Source organism: Staurois parvus, unplaced genomic scaffold, assembly GCF_062004578.1.
Source record: "Staurois parvus isolate SC_StPar_1 unplaced genomic scaffold, SC_StPar_1.0 ptg000389l, whole genome shotgun sequence".
Classification (NCBI taxonomy): Eukaryota; Metazoa; Chordata; class Amphibia; order Anura; family Ranidae; genus Staurois; species Staurois parvus.
The window spans coordinates 3,187,668-3,205,329 of NW_028318185.1; the positions used below are offsets into that span (position 1 = coordinate 3,187,668).

At 38.8% G+C, this 17,662-nt stretch overlaps 1 protein-coding gene and 1 long non-coding RNA gene across 3 annotated transcripts in view; one reads left to right on the forward strand and one right to left on the reverse strand.

Moving 5' to 3' along the window:
• Window positions 1–17,662, forward strand: part of PHF20L1 (PHD finger protein 20 like 1) — a 195,672-nt gene that overhangs the window by 122,974 nt on the left and 55,036 nt on the right. For both annotated transcript variants that reach the window (XM_089685942.1, XM_089685943.1), the window contains exons 9-11: window positions 4,765–4,963; window positions 10,775–10,942; window positions 12,186–12,377. In XM_089685942.1, the coding sequence (XP_089542068.1) occupies window positions 4,765–4,963; window positions 10,775–10,942; window positions 12,186–12,377 (559 nt within the window). The remainder of the gene's footprint in view (window positions 1–4,764; window positions 4,964–10,774; window positions 10,943–12,185; window positions 12,378–17,662) is intronic.
• Window positions 1–17,662, reverse strand: part of LOC149455726 (uncharacterized) — a 64,487-nt gene that overhangs the window by 37,249 nt on the left and 9,576 nt on the right. The gene's annotated exons all lie outside the window — the stretch shown is intronic.

A 17,662-nucleotide genomic window follows, 5' to 3' on the forward strand; every position in this document is an offset into this window, starting at 1 on the left:
GCTTTGGGGTTGTGTTGCAGCCAGTGGCACTGGGAACATCTCACGAGTAGAAGGAAAAATGGATTCAATAAAATTTCAGCAAATTTTGGATGGTAACTTGATGCCATCTGTGAAAAAGCTGAAGTTAAAGAGAGGATGGCTTCTACAAATGGATAATGATCCTAAACACACCTCGAAATCCATGGGGGATTACATCAAGAGGCGTAAACTGAAGGTTTTGCCATGGCCTTCACAATCTCCTGACCTCAACATAATTGAAAATCTATGGATAGACCTTAAAAGAGCAGTGCGTGACAGACAGCCCAGAAATCTCAAAGAACTGGAAGACTTTTGTAAGGAAGAATGGGCAAAGATACCTCAAACAAGAATTGAAAGACTCTTGGCTGGCTACAAAAAGCGTTTACAAGCTGTGATACTTGCCAAAGGGGGCAGTACAAGATATTAACTCTGCAGGGTGCCCAAACTTTTGCAGATGCCATTTTTTTGTTTTCTGTTATTTTGAAAGTGTAAATGATGGAAATAAAATCTAACTTTTGTTGACATATTATAAGAATGTCTAATCTGTAATTTGATGCCTTTTGGAGATTTTTCCATCTTTCCTTGGCTTCTTTATGCACATTAATACAAATGTTTAGCTGGGGTGCCCAAACTTTCGATCCCCACTGTATACTTTTACACCTTTTACACCTTATGCACTTTTTTAAATGAAATTTAAGTTCTATAGAATCAAATTGTGCACTGAAAATGCTTGTTTGAAATCAGGCTAGTGATAATGTAAGCTAACGAGATCTTGGCGATCATGATTGTTGATTGCGCTGTGCATGTCCAAAATTTATAAAAAGCTCTTGGAATTGAAAAAAAAAAAGGGTAATTTCCTATTATTCCATATTCATGCAGAAATAAACATTTCAATCAATTTAAATGTTCTTTCCCTTGGCAATATTTAGTTTACCTATATTTAGAAATAAATTGAACAGTTTATATAGTTTAATAGTTTTTTTTTGTTTCGTTTGTTTTTTTTTTTCAGTTTTTCTTTTATAATTGATTAAAAACTCTACAAATCATGTTGCAAAGGTCAAATTGAAATAATTTCAACACATTGATACAAAAAGACATAGAAAACCACATATTAAGCTTCTTTACATGGGATTTAGTAGTCATTTGCTGATACCAGTAAAAGTGTAAATTTCTGTAAACTGTAATGATGTATGAATGTAGTGTGATAAGATTTTAAAAATTTTTATAAATAGAATACAAATAATATGTTACAAATAACCTATTATAGTAGCTACCATTACTTTTCTGTGTTACATAAATTGAAAGAGAGAAAAAAAAATAATATATATATATATATATATATATATATATATATATATATATATATATATATACACATACACTTTTTTTTATTTTTTTTTTAATAGTATGAGTGTATTCTAACATAATAAAACTATCTTTTATACTTATTAAACACAGGAGAGCTATGATAACTAGCTCTGCTCTAACCATTTTCCATAAAGGTAGATCAAAGTTGATCTTCTCATTTGCTGCTCTGGAGTCGTGAGTTGTATTATCAAAAGTCAAATTCAAAAAGAAATGAAAGGGAAACATGAAGTGTTCACACGGGGAGATTTACTAAAGCTAGTTCACTCAGAATTTCGTGCACCTGTGCATGGTAGCCAATCGGCTTCTAACCTCAGCTTGTTCAATTAAAGCAGAGTTCCTCTCATACTGTAAAAATATAAGTCAGCAGCTACAAAAACTGTAGCTGCTGACTTTTAAAAAAACCGGCCACTCACCTGTTCCACGATCCCACGGTGTTCTCCCCGCAGCAAGTTTCACCAGCCATCTGGTGTTCCAGGCGCCGGCATCTTCAGTGTTGGCACCCGTCTGTGACAGCTTGCGGCTTCACAGCGGGGTGCCCACTGCGCATGTGCGAGTAGTGCTGCGCTTTCTGAATGGCCCCGTAGTCTTTTGGGACCTGTCATGGGTCCCAGAAGACTACGGGGAGGGAGGGTAGGAGGACAACTTCCACTTACGATCGCCTAGGCAAGTGCGAGCGGGTACCCGTCAATTTCGTTCACCTGCTCCCCAATGGTGCCAATCCTTAACCTCCCTGGCGGTATTCCTGAGCGTAGCTCAGGGTAAAGTTTCAGTACCAAAAGCGGTAACCCTGAGCTACACTCGGGCTTATCATGCGGCGTTGCTCAGGGATTCCCTGGAGCGCTTACCTTGTCCTTCGCTCCCGCGATGCGTCCACTGCAGCGTCCCCCGCCATCTCCTCCGGCCGAAGCCAGCTTCCGTGTTCCGGTCCCTGCGAGCGTTGGGACGTACGGGGGCCGGAACCGGCGGCAAATTTAAACATTTTAAAAACTGTCATTTTTATATAAATGAATATCACATAGTAAAACATTACTGTATCAAAGCATTTCACATACATTTTGTCCCGAGTGCTTTGTCCTGTGCCCTGCCTGCATTTTGACTGTTCTTTCTGCCTGGAAACTTAGAACAGTCCAGGACATCCAAAAAGCGTCCTTTTAGGTCAAAATCGGTTTTAGACCGGCTAGAGAACAGCGATAGTAAATCAGAACCACTTGCAGAATTGAGTGATAATGATTCGTGGGGGAAATTCGTCATCAGACACTGAAAATGATTTTGCGACTTTGCTCAGCGATGTGCGAACTTGGCGCTATATTTCAAATTTCAGTGTTTTTGGTTTGATTATATTATTTAATTAAATGTATTATTATTATTATTTTTTAGGATTATTTATTAAATTATAATTTATGATTTCGTGTTTCAAGTTTTATCATAGCCAGAATGTTTACTAGACTCTTGTTCGGACAGATTTCAGTGAGTTATTCCTAAAAATTACAGCCTACAATAAAAATACATAATTCCATGCAAAACAATGTACCGCTTTCAGCACAGAAATATGGACATAATCATACCGCTAGGGAGGTTAATGGGAAGCAGGGGACCAGTCTTTAAAGTGTAACTTCCCCTTTTGGGTGGAGCTTCGCTTTAATCTTTAGCAATAAGGCCTCATCCATAGAGGACGTTTTTTCATCCCTCCATGTTATCCTATGTGTCAGTGCCACATAGACTTTTAGAAGCTTAGCGTTTACTGGCAGTAAAAAAAAAAACAAGGGTCAGTGTGTCCAGGAGCAGCAGCATTTTGGCAGAAGAAACACTTGACGTTTCTAAATGCTAGGCGCGTTTAGCACTTGAGCATTAATTCATTTAAATGGCCAGAATAAATTATCATTCTGGCCAATGAAATGAATTAACGCCCCAGTGCTTGACGCTTGTAAACGCGCTTAAATGCTTGTAAAAGTGTTCAATACTTTTACAAGCGTCAGGTGTTTTTTCTGCAAAAATGCTGCTGCCAGGACAGCTTCTAGGAGAGGTTTTTGTTTTTTTTTGTTTTTTTTCATGTTCTGTGTGCATGAGGCCTAAAACCTGTAAACTGATTGTTTTCCCTGCAGAAGTACATAAGATTCCAAGTGAACCAGCTTTAGTAAAGAAACCCCACAGTGTAAAATTGCTCGTAGATATATCTTGAAATTGTTTTGTACATTGGATGACCTGCTTGGAAAGAAATATTTTTTTTTTCTTTAAGATTCAATTGCCCATTTTGTTTTTTTGTTTTTCATTAGTTTACTACTTATATTACATAAAATTCTAATCTACTAAATTGTGATTTTTTTTTGTATGTGTCAGAAATCCCAGCATTAAATATCTTTACTTGCAGAGTTCTTCCTAAAGTGCAGTTGCTTCTTTCTTCTGCTGTTTGTGTTTGTTGATAATGAAAAGAATGAATGAAAAATGAATAATAAAAGTGGCCATAGATGATGTTTTTTCTTTCGTTTACCCAGCGGGGTGAACAAAAAAGAAAAAAAACACAAATAGATTCCTCCATCCACACAAATTAGATAGATGGAAGAATCCTCCCCATTGGGACATTGTATTCTGACAGCAGGACTCTTTGCTGTCAGAATACACTGATCACAAAGTTTTCCAGCATTCCCATTTGACAGAACAGCCACATATGGATCAAAAAATTCAGCTGGTCCCTGGTGAACCTGCCCAACTGCTATCCCTCTATGGACAGCTTTATTCTAGAGCAAATTGGTACGTGAAAGGGAGGAAGTGCTCTCAAAATACAGCATTTCATTTCTCGTCTGTTTGCTTTTAATTAGAGTACTAGGAAAAAACAAAAAAACAAAAACCTCTATTCCCCCTCTCTGTACAAATTCAGTTTGCTCGGCATAATGTGAACTTTTCAGATAGAAAGTTGTCAATTAGACCACTGTTTAGCGTTTAAAGCCCAATTTCAATGGGGTACAGGCAGCAGAGGGTTAGAATTTCTGACAAGATTTTATTGCTTTCGGGGGCCTCCTGACCCATTGACAACCCCCCCACTATTTCTTGCAAAGGTTTCAGAACATCAGGAAGTGTGGAAATATAACCATAATGTTCTCACAAACAAAACTAAAAACTCAATCAGAATGCTTTCTCTCCAACACTCAAAAATTGTTTTGGCAAGTGTTAAGCTTTCATGAAAAATGAACTTTTAGTGTTTTTCATATAAATTTGAACCACTCCGCACCTCAGTTTGCATACATTACTTCTTTTTTTTTTTTTTTACCTTTGACACGCTGTTTTGCTTCAGCTGACATGTGCTTTAAAAATCTCTGCTGTTAAAACCTGTAAAAGCTGTAAAATGCACATATGACTGTAATCTTATTTTCTTTTATCTAGGCGATTACTCCTAAACCCCAGACACAGAACCAAACTGAAGTTGATAAATGCCGTTCTGGCATGACAGTGACACCCACGCAGCTGTCACCGCCTATGTCTTCCGGGAAGGCTCGCAGCAAGAAAGACAAACAGGAGCTTGGCGACTTCTCAGGGTGTAAAAAATCCCCCATATCCAATATTGATCCACAGCTAAAGCAAGGCGAGGATCTGATACTTGAATCCCATCTCCTATTTCCTATTACAGTAAAGATATCTCAGACCGCACCGTATAAATGAATCAAAGTTTAACTTACAGTTGGAATTGTATTTTTTTTGTGCTTATTCTACTTCAGATTTCTTATCTTCTGACAGAGCAAAATGTAAATTTTTTTTAAAAATGGGAAACGATAATGGATTTGGGCCATATACAGGTGAAACTCAAAAAATTAGAATATCGTGCAAAAGTTAATTTATTTCAGTAATGCAACTTAAAAGGTAAAACTAATATATGAGATAGACTCATTACATGTATTGCAAGATAGTTCAAACCGTGATTTGTCATAATTGTGATGATTATGGCTTACAGCTCATGAAAACCCCAAATCCACAATCTCAGAAAATGAGAATATTACATGCAATCAATAAAACAAGGATTGTACATAGAACAATATCGGACCTCTGAAAAGTAGAAGCATGCATATGTACTCAGTACTTGGTTTGGGCCCCTTTTGCAGCAATTACTGCCTCAATGCAGCTTGGCATGGAAGCTATCAGCCTGTGGCACTGCTGAGGTGTTATGGAAGACCAGGATGCTTCAATAGCGGCCTTCAGCTCTTCTGCATTGTTCGGTCTCATGTCTCTCATCTTTCTCTTGGCAATGCCCCATAGATTCTCTATGGAGTTCAGGTCAGGCGAGTTTGCTGGCCAATCAAGCACAGTAATCCCACGGTCATTGAACCAGGTTTTGGTGCTTTTGGCAGTGTGGGCAGGTGCCAAGTCCTGCTGGAAAATGAAGTCAGCATCCCCATAAAGCTCGTCTGCGGAAGGAAGCATGAAGTGCTCCAAAATCTCCTGGTAGACGGCTGCATTGACCCTGGACTTAATGAAGCACAGTGGACCAACACCAGCAGATGACATGGCTCCCCAAATAAACACAGACTGTGGAAACTTCACACTGGACTTCAAGCAACTTGCAGTGTGTGCCTCTCCATTCTTCCTCCATACTCGGGGTCCTTGGTTTCCAAATGAGATGCAAAAGTTGCTCTCATCAGAAAAGAGGACTTTGGACCACTGAGCAACAGACCAGGTCTGTTTTTCTTTAGCCCAGGTAAGACGCTTCTGATGTTTTGTTGTTCAGGAGAAGCTGGACAAGAGGAATACGACATTTGAAGCCCATGTCCAGGATCCATCTGTGTGTGGTGGCTCTTGATGCACTGACTCCAGCCTCAGTCCACTCCTTGTGAAAGTCCCAAACACTTTTCAATGGCCTTTTCCTGACAATCCTCTCCAGGCTGTTGCCATCCCTGCTGCTTGTGCACCTTTTTCTTCCACACTTTTCCCTTCCAAATAACTTTCTATTAATGTGCTTTGATACAGCACTTTGGGAACATCCAACTTCTTTTGCAATTACCTTTTGAGGCTTTCCCTCCTTATGGAGGGTGTCAATGATGGTTTTCTGCACAACTGTCAGGTCAGCAGTCTTTCCCATGATTGTGATTCCTACTGAACCAGACTGAGAGACCATTTAAAGGCTCAGGAACCCTTTGCAGGTGTTATGGCTTAATTAGCTGATTTTGAGTGGGACACTTTGAGCCGAGAATATTGCACCTTTTCACAATATTCTCTTTTTCTGAGATTGTGGATTTGGGGTTTTAATGAGCTGTAAGCCATAATCATCACACTTATGACAAATCACAGCTTGAACTATCTTGCTTTGCATGTAATGAGTCTATCTCATATATTAGTTTCACCTTTTAAGTTGCATTACTGAAATAAATGAACTTTTGCACGATATTCTATTTTTTTGAGTTTCACCTGTATACAGTGCACTCAAAGTATTCAATTTCAATTTTGTTATGTTGCAGCATGATGCTACAGTTGTTTAAATTGATTTTTTTTTCTCCTTAATCTATACTCATTATCCTATATTAACAAAGTGAAAACAAAGTTTTAGAAATGTTTGCAAATGTATGAAAAGGGAAAAACTGAAATATCACATTGGCAGAAGTATTCAGACCATTTTCAACAACACTTGATATTTAGCTCAGGTGCCTCCCATTTGTCTTGATTGTTGCTGAGATGTTTTTACGCCTTGATTGAAGTCCACCTGTGGTAAATTTAATTGATTGGATGTGATTTGGAAAGGCACAGGCCTAACAGCTGCACAACCCCATATGCACTGGTGGTAGAAACTTTCAAGTCTTGACTCCATCTACCTACCCCGTGTTGGGTCATAGAGCGCAAGAGAGTTTGTTTTCTTTCTAACAGCTGACAATGCATACTGTATCAGAGCAAAAGCCATGAGGTCAAAGGGACTGCCTGCAGAGCTCAGAGATAGGATTATTGCAAGGCACAGATCTGGGGAAGGCTGCAAAAAATTTCAGATCAGCAACGATCAAGAGAAATGGGAGGCACATAAGCTAAATTTCAAGTGTTGTTGCAAAGGTTCTGAATACTTATGTCATATCACATATACATATGTAATATTTCAGTTTTTCATTTTTAAAAAATTTGCAAACATTTCTGAAATTCTTTTTTCACTTGTCATTATGGGATACTGAATGTGGATTAAAAGAAAAAAAAAAACAACTGTAGTATCAGGCTGCAACATAACAAAATTGAAAAAAGTGAAGGGGTCTGAATACCTTCTGATTGCACTGTATATATTTGAATCTGAACTAAGATCAGGAGCGAAATCCAATACTTGAAAATGATTTATCCAGGAATTTCTCCTAGCTTCCTTACATGGCACAGTGAAATAAGCTGGCAAAACAACAGTTTTGGGCATCCTCACCTTTCCTCAGCTTCAATTGTGGAAGAGTGGCGATGCCTGAAACTGTCGTTCTGGCTGCTTAGTTCACTGTGTCATGCAAGGAGAAATTCGTGGAATTGGAGTCTGCTTGACCAGTAGATATGAATTCTGTCTGGATTGTATGTAACTCCCCATTTGGAAGTTGTGTGTGTTTACTAAAGAAACGTCACAGCAGACAAACTTTTCTTTGAGGTTCCTCGCTCTAGTACAGTAGTTCACTTGACAACAGTACCACCTGTTGACTGGACAGACTGCATACAATTAATATGCAATATTTCATAATTACCTAATAAAAGAACATATTTTTTTTTCAAGTATTTTTTTAGGCCCTATCATTTTATAAAAGAATAACTGTTAAAACCAGTATACATTCCCTTTAAATACTTGAAACAAAAAATCAAAATGCTTGCATATTGTGCAGGTCTGTTAAAATGGAAATATTAGTATTAAGCCTAAACAGTTCCTGTTTTTTGTGCAATTTTATTGGTTTCTAATGCAAAGATTGATCATGAATTGTACAGAAATGAACATTAACATTTGTTTACAGTGTATCCTTGTTTTTCAGTATTGAATAGGTTGGGGAAGAGTTAAACTCTCTGCAAAGTTTTTATTTTGTAAATTCACCCTCTACATAAAGTGTTCACCTTTTCAGAAAAAATGAAACGGTAAACTAACACCAAACAAGGCTCCCCACCTCCCCCATGTACAGTGAGCTGTCAGATCAAATGGGATGAGACTTCCCGAGAGAGCAGCGGAAGTTAGGTGCTCCTATTGCGTGTACAAGAGAGCCGACCGCTGGTTCTAAAAAAAAAAAAAAAAAAAAAAAAAAAAAGTACAAGGGTGATGCCTGCAGCGTCACACCGGTATAACCACCGAAAGTCCAGCGACATACAGGTATGTCGCTAGTTCGGAAGTGGTTAAATAATTGCAAAATAAAATACCTTGTGATCCTATTGGAAATCCTGTGAGCTGATAGCCTCTTGTGCTGCAGTCTTATTTATTTTTGTTCCCATCTATATCTGAGGACTATAGAATTCTTCCTCTCTAGTAAAAGTTATGGATAAGAGGTGAAGAAAAGGTTTCTGTAGTCCTGTGCTACTGTAATCATACTGCACCTCCATAAATACAGTACAGTGAGTTAACGCTCTCACCCCAGGGCACAAAGTGCGCTACTGGCAAGATAAAAAGTTGAAAATAAAGAACAAAAGCCTGAATAAATGAAACTTTAAGGACTGGTAAGCTGCAATATTATAAAGTGATTCTAAAAGCTTACATTTTTGTTTTTAAATTATTATTATTATTCAGGATTTATATAGCGCCAACAGTTTGCTCAGCACTTTACAATATAACGGGAGACAATACAGCAACAATACAGTTCAATACAAGAGGGATTTGAGGGCCTGATCCTGGGAGCTTACAATCTAGGAGTAAATAACAAACATGTTTGTAGTTACATGCTGTGTGTAGTGGTTTTGCACAGAGCAGCCCAGATCCTCCTTTTCTAGGTCTCCCTGCAGGCTCTCCTGGCCCTTCCCTCCCGTCGAGTGCCCCCAGAGCAAGCAGCTTGCTATGAGGGCACCCACTGCTCCTTGTGTCCATTCACTCATGCTGTGGCCCAGCCACGCCCCCTGACTTCTCATTGGCTCAATGGCTGTGATTGACAGTGGTGGGAACCAATGGCTCCCACTTTTTTCTCAGCCAATGAAGAGAGGGAGTCACAGAATAGCCGAGACTCCAGTGCACATTGTGGGATTGAGATGGGGGTTTGGTGAGTAATAGGAGGGGCTGGGGGGGGGATGCTGCACAGAGGTTTTTTACCTTCATGCATAGAGTGCATGAAGGTATAAAACCTTGAGCCTTTAGAACCACTTTAAACATTAGTTCTTGGGCTTAGATATGCTTTATTAGAACAAATGAGCAGAAATACAATGATTTTGTAATTTTTATAAACATAAATTATGTTCGGTTGTCAAATGTTTTTGCTGCGTAGTAGTACTTTTAGCAGTAACACGTTTTTTGCCTCTGATATAGGTGTGCCTTTTTTGTGGCTTAGTGCCAAACATGTAATGATAAGAGATACCATATATTTAAACTAGAAGTCAAAGCAGGACATTTTCCTACTATATCAAACATTCAAAAAAGGTCAGAACCTCTGTTACGGTTTTTACTGTTGTCTGTGTCCACTTTCGGATTTCTGACCCTAAAAGGGACACCGCAATAAAACCTAAATTTTTAAAAGCAGAATGTGTAATAAACATAACCTCAGTCAGGTTTTTCGCCCTCTCTGCTTCCCCCTGATATCCTGTAATTTGGGCCACAGAGAGCAGTAGGAATCTGACAGAGACTACAGCCCTTCCACGCTCTACCCAAAATTAACAAAAACTTGATTTTAAAATATTTTGTGGATACTATAGGGTCTATTCATAAATTCTATTTTATTATATTTAAATTATATTTATTGAATTATTTAACTTTCACCCAAGATTTACACAGTTTTCTAATTGGATTTATTTGGAAAATTGTGGGAGTCTTATGTGAAATAGTGTACCCCTTCCTGTATTTTTTTTATGTCATGTGATCTTCTGTCTTGTTATTGCACTAAAATGTATTTTTATATTATATGCTGTATTTGATAAGTAACAACTTTCTTTTCTGACATTGCTTTGGAATGATTACATTTTGTAAATGCATGTGCTTATTTATTTGTGGTTGACATTTTTCACAGCTGTGGCTACAGAAACCTTTAAAAATTGTGCATCTGCATTTAGGAATGTTTACGGCTAAATACTATTTCTGGTACATCAGTAGAAACATTCCTGTACAATGTGATATCAAAAATGACATTTATCTGACTTTTGACTTCACTCAGGCATCATAGATTTTAGTACATTTTAGCTCTGCCCTATATAAAACAATTTAGTAGCTCTAGCTTTAAATTTCTTGCTACCTGATGGGTTGTATAGTTCCATGTCCTAACCATTGAAAGATTTCTCTTTATAGGTACGCCACACAACACAAATCTTTCTAGGTCTTCTGGACGTAACAACCGCAGGAGATCTCAGCGCTTAACCCCCGTGGCCCCCAGTGACTTTCCACGCCTGCCTTTCAAAGATGGAAAAGGCCTACCAGGCTATATTCAGGCTCCTCAAGACCTTTCAGTAGCCAAGGGTAATTAATCAAAATTTATTGAGTAATGAGAAAACCGGGTACACATAATCCCTGTCTTCTCAGTTCAGTTTTTTTAAACTGGAATTCCAGCCATAACCCTTTCTCATATTTAGTTTTTTTTTTCAAAAGCAGAAGATGTATAATTTCTGTATTTAATTCTTTCCAACCTGGTTTAGGGCTTGTGACCACAGGCTTTTGTTTTGCTTCAAGTGTGTTTTGCATTCCCATTCAGATCTATGGGAATGCAAAACCTACTTGAAGCAAGTGAAAAGCAGGTCATAAGAAGGTCAACTGCAGGTCCAATGTACATGTCAATCAATTCTGAACGATCTCAAAAGCATCTCAAAGTGATGGTCCAAAGTTCATCCACACCGGCCCTTAGGTTGCTAAATTGGTGTCCACAAGAGACTTTCTTCTGATATCAGATTTTGACTGCAAAAGCAATAAAATACACATTCAACTAAGCCGTTCTTTTCCAATCCGGCACTGTTGAGCCCTGATGAAGGGGTCCGTTTGAAAGCCCCAGAGCCACACTGGCTGTTTTAACACGATTGCTGTGTCAAACTTTGTCAAATATAATCGCTCTTTTTATGTAAACTATGAGACTTACCCCAAGAGCCATGTCGGGGCCCATTTTGTCCTTGGGAGCTGTCTAAAAAGATCTGACATATCAGATTGCAATACTTTTGGCCTAACTGGGCTCCACCATTTCATGTCACAATAGATTTTTATTCCTGCCAATGTTGGTCGAGAATTCTGCTAACTTTCTGTCCAGATTGTGCAATGAGAAAATCTTCCCTCAAAAATAAATACCTGTGACATGTGGTCTAACCTTTCCCTGTTCTATTCAAAACAGCCAAAAAATGTTTTGACTGGAGTTCCAATTTAAATATAATATTAAAAAATGAAATCAATTTTTCGCTTGACCAGCAGTTTCAGGAAACTGTTTCCTCATTAAAATAAATGGTCTTGATTCTCTAATGCTCATAAAATTAGCATTTTGATTTAATAAATTACTACTGAGTGGTCCAACATGTTTGATGTTTAAACTTTTTTTTTTATACCCTATAAAAAGGAAAACATTATTTTTTTTTTACTTACAATCAGTGGTGCTATACATGTCTAGAATTGCAGTCTGTGTACCACACTTGAGATTTTACATACAATAGATGCTAAATGTCATTCATATGTTTCCACGGGACATCATATTGTAATACTCTATCAAATTCTTTTGTTTATATAGTACCCGATGTTGCCTTTGTGCCTCAGGAGAAGCTTGAACCTCTTGACCTGAGCTGTAATACGGACATAACTCCCATAGGCCTAGAAACCACTTTCCACACTGAGCGCACCACTAAAGAAAAGGAACATTTACAATTGATAAACTATTCTTCCAAAGCACTAGCTGATGGTAGAATAGCTTCAACGTCATCAGGTAAAGTTCTTGAGTTTACAAGCACATGACTCTACTTGGTATGTATGCAAGAAGATTCACACTCAACTGACTGCGAAATCCAAGACTCTTTCCTAGCTTGTCTTCTTGTCTCTCTGTTACGGTGATGGGTAGGCGAATTGGAGGCTTTTCTTTTGCTTCACTTTAAAACCTTTTCTTTTTTTCAAATGTCTATTTTTCTGCATTAACTAAAAATAATTTCTAATCAATTATAAAAAACCTAATAGGCACGAGAACTTCATACAAACAATTTAGGTGAAGAGAGGTTGGCCCTGCATGAGTGTGCTTATTTTAGTGCACTGTACAGGGGGGGGGGGGGGGTTTGGACTACAGGAGACCTGGACCTCTGTGTTGAGCAGCAGTCCCAGATTAGTGTGCTGTAAGCACAGTGCATTTTAACCCCTTGCTGCAACTAAATAGTACATAAAATAATTAAAAAAAGAAGCCTATGTCTTTTACTGTTTATGCAGCCTCATGGTATTGCAGTAAAAAAATAAGGAGGCTTCATTTGGGCTTTAAAAAAAAGAACTTGCACCTAATACCTAACAGTTAAGCTAAACTTCTAATCACAACCCTTAACCACAACTAACTCCTAAATGTAACTCTTAAAAGAGAATTATAGCCAAAGCTTCTCCTATGGATCACAGGAGTGTAATTAAGTGTTTTTGCATGGCAAGACCACTTCCTGTTATCTCACATATATATTCTTATTATTATAGCCACATTTACCACCCTAACTCCTCCCACAGTTTTTACACTACATAGACCGTAATATACCAAAACACGCGGATTGTTCCCGATTGGTGTGCTATTACTTTTTGGAATGTTTCGCCGAATGGTTCACAAAATATCGGCGTTTTTGTGGTGAAATTGGTCCCATAGGAATGAATGGCGGAATGTTCAAAACTAGGGTGGGAGCTGACAAAAGCTAGAGTGTGAGCTGAAAAATCAGGACATGATTTCTAAACTGCCATCGCGCCCTCATTTTCAAGCCCACCTACACAAATCTTATATCAAAACGTTCAGCTATCCCTGCTGCCACTAAAAATGTCCACGGCTAAGCCATAGTCCTGATAGTTTTCACAATATGACCATTTGTTTGCAACTCACACCGCCCATTGACATTCATTAAAACTCCACTCTATTTTTAATATTTCAGAGACATACTATGCATCAAAATGTAGGTCTGGGTCTTGTGATTCTCACAATATAAAGCTCTTCGGTGTAGGATTTATAATTTTTAAACTACAACTGTTTGAAGATGGCAACCGCCAGTGAAGTGAGCAAGTTGGAGCAGTTTGTTTTTAACCGCTCTTCTCTGCCCTTTGCTGTAGAGTGAGTTGCCATAGGAACCCAGGTGTGTGAGCAGGCAGCACAGTGACAAAAGCTAGAGTGTGAGTTGTAGACTACTGGTGGAGGCAAGAACACTTCACACAATTTCCCCAGAAATTGTAGCTTTTCTAGTTAGTTCTGTAATCCTGTGACCCGGTTTCAGCCGACTACAGGCTAAAGCCCACTTTCAGCTGATGTCACAGACCTGGTCAAGGCTCAGAAAAAGATCCCGACCCTATGGTTGCTTTCTGCCCAGAAGCCCAGACTGGCAGTTGGCTCAGCCTCTCGGCGAGCTGAGAACCTGAGCCAGCTGCTTCTGCCCCCTCCACATCTCAGTGCTCCAGTGAGCGCTGAAGGGGCAGAGCAGAGAGCTGATGATTGACAGTCACCAGCTGTGTGCAGGTTGAAGACCGAGAGCTGAGCGATCAGTGCTGTTTGATTGCTCAGTTCTCGGCCTTAGAGGCCAGGGACAGCTTCAGCAGGAATCGGTGCTGCAGCCATTTAGGTTAGTATATTTGTTTATGTTTTTTCTAATTGTACACTTCACTTTTAACCTCTAAAGAGAAAAATATTACATTATGATAACTGTTTGGGGTTGATAACTGTAATGATCATGTTCACTATATGAATTCTTTTTTTTTTTTGCTGGTATTTTTTTCCACTTTACATACAGACCAAGCTGTCTGGAAAAGTGACCATTACAGGTTTATAACAAACTATATTACAGTGCTGGGGAACTTACAAAACTTAACTTTTATTCATGTAACCTAAAGATTTTTTTTTTCCCAAAAGAAAAATACCTGTTGCCTGTTTTAAAAGTACATCTAAAATTACCCTGTTGACAGAGTAACAGCGCTCATTATTTCCTTACAGATTGAATAGCTTTGTCACTCTGTTACAGGAAATAAAAAAATAGATCTACTGGCAAGATCAGCAGGTGATAAATCTATTATAGGGGGACTAGTCACACTGCATCATATATGTAATTTTTAATTTGCCTACCATCACCCTAACTCCTAAAACAAACTGTTAACCTTTTTCTATCCATTACCCCTGAAGTAAAGCCAAAGTTTACTCCCCTTCTCTCCAGTGTGTCCCACCGGCTGCTGACCTCTTCAGTTGGTCTGCTTCCAGGTACCAATCTTGAGCCATGTTCATAAGCCGCAATTAGATTTTGTCACACCTGCTAATGAGCTATGACTCCAGCCATTTGGAGGCTTAAAATGTTGGTTGAGATCTGACATCAGCACACTGACAACTATGACAGTTGAGGCATGCCTTGAATTTGCATACTTTTGTGTGTGTGTGCGCTAGTGCGTAAAACATTTGTGTGTTTAGTTACAGATTTAATAACATTTATTAAATATTTCTAAATTGAATTTTGGAAAACCAATAAAACGAAGGGTTTAGTTCTGCTTTTAAAGCTGAACTTCAAGCACACAAACTTTTGCTGAAATCTATTCTTCAGTAGCTCCAAAGACCAAAAATCCACCTTGTGTGCAACAAGTGATTTTGCAAATCCACATATAACCTAGATTGTAAGCTCCGAGGAGCAGGGCCCTCCTATCCCACTTGTATTGAACTGTATTGTTGCTGTATTGTCTCCCGTTATATTGTAAAGCGCTGAGCAAACTGTTGGTGCTCTATAAATCCTGTATAATAATAATAACCTTGTAAAAGTGGCAGTGACAAATCCCAGTACTGCACATAGTATGTGCAGAGCCATGGGAGAGACCCAGTAAAGGTGACTTTCAGAAAGCTACAAGCGGGACGGATACAAGACTAGTCTCCCTGCACTAGTAGAGACCGAGCAGCAGCGACAGGTCTTTATTACAGGAAACTCCTGCATGCTCGGGGGCAAAATGCAGAATATGAATTATGCTGAATTACTGCACAGATCTGGAATAAATACTCCAAGAATCTAGAAAGAATACATTTCTCAGCATAAATGAGTACACCCCTTTTGAAAAGTAAGATTTTAATCAATATCTCAATGAACACAAAAACAATTTCCACAATTTTGACAAAAAACTGAGTTTTATAGAACATTAAATGACAGTAAGGTTAATATTATAATTCAGATTACAAAATCTTCAGTTTTACTCAAATTAGTTGTTGCAAAATTGAATCCAGCCCACAACAAAAACTACTACATCTAGTATTTTGTATGCCCTCCATGATTTGTAAGGACAGCACCAAGTCTTCTAGGAATGGAATGAACAAGTTGGCGACATATTGCAACATCGATCTTTTTCCATTCTTCAAGAATGAACTCTTTTAGAGCTTGGATGCTGGATGGAGAGTGATGTTCAACTTGTCTCTTCAGAATTCCCCATAGGTGTTCGATTGGGTTCAGGTCAGGAGACATACTTGGCCACTGAATAACTTTCACTCTGTTCTTCCTCAGAAATGCAACTGTGGCCTTAGATGTTTGTTTTGTATCACTGTCATGTTGGAAAAGTGCATGACGACCAAGGGCACGGAGTGATGAAAGCATCGTCTCTTTCAATATAGAGCAGTACATCTGTGAATTCATGATACCATCAGTAAAATGCAGCTCCCCGACACCAGCAGCGCTCAAGCAGCCCTACAGAAGGACACTGCCACCACCATGTTTCACTGTAGGCACCATGCGTTTTTCTTTGTACTCTTCACCTTTGTGGCACCATACAGTTTTGAAGCCATCAGTTCCACAAACCTTTATCTTGGTCTCATCACTCCAGAGTACAGAGTCCCAGTAGTCGTCTTCTTTTTCATCATGGGCCCTGTCAAATTCTAGGCAGGCTTTTTTGTGCATGGGCTTCAGTAGAGACATCCATGCATGCCATGCCTCTGCAGCATATGCCGTACTGTGTCACGGGAAACAATCACCCCAGTTTGGCTTTCTACTTCTTCAGCTAACTGCAGTGAACTTGCATGATGATTTTTTTCAACCCTTATCGGAAGACGCTCCGAGGTGTTAACTTCCATGCACAGCCTGGATGTCTCTGTGAGATGGTTGCAGTTCCATCTTTGCTAAATATTTGTACCACTTTTGCTACAGTATTCCGACTGATTAGTAAAGCTTTGCTGATCTTCTTGTATCCTTCATCCTGTCTTATGTAAAGAAATAATTTTCTTTCTGAGGCTTTGTGACATTTCTCTTCCACGTGGTGCCATTGCTGACAGCATGAAATGGGAAGGGGTTTTCTTTGTTAAGTTATGCCCCATACACACTATAAGAAAATCGGACGAGCGATTGTCCGGTTATCAACGATTGTACGCTGCTGGTCGAAAGCGATGTGCTTTTATGCATGAGAATATTGTACGATATAAAGGCTTTGCGTACGAACGTCGTAGCGTAGCTGTAGAAATGATGTAATGTACATTTGACCCTGTAGCCACGCCTTTCGGTGCCATATTTATTTAATAGTGGTTTTGTTTTTACTACAGCATGCAAACACACACATTCATTGTGATGCAGTGACAAAAGTAATGTTTATTTTTTGGGGGTTGGGTGAAGAAAACTGTTTAATGACATTAATGGCTGTAATGCTACGAATATTCCGTGGTGTTTATTTTCTTCAGGTTCTTCCGGGTCGTAAGCAGCTTCCGATTTTGCACCTTTCGTATCCAATCCTTCTCGTACGAAAACTGTACAGAGTAAACGAAAATCGTTCATTCTGTTTCCAAACGACAAAAATTTTGATGTTTGTACTGTCGTTAATTTTCGTTCTTAAGATCGGAATTGGCTGTCGAAAATGATGTACACACAGTCAGAAAATTGCACGTTTGCTCGTCGGACGAATACGTTCGTACGATTTTCTTATAGTGTATACGGGCATTAATCTTTTTATAATCAACTGTCTGCTGGACACCTGTTTAATGAATAATTAGACTCACCTGTAGTTGAATTGTTGTTAATTAGGATTTTGTTGTCTAAAATTTAGTTTTGC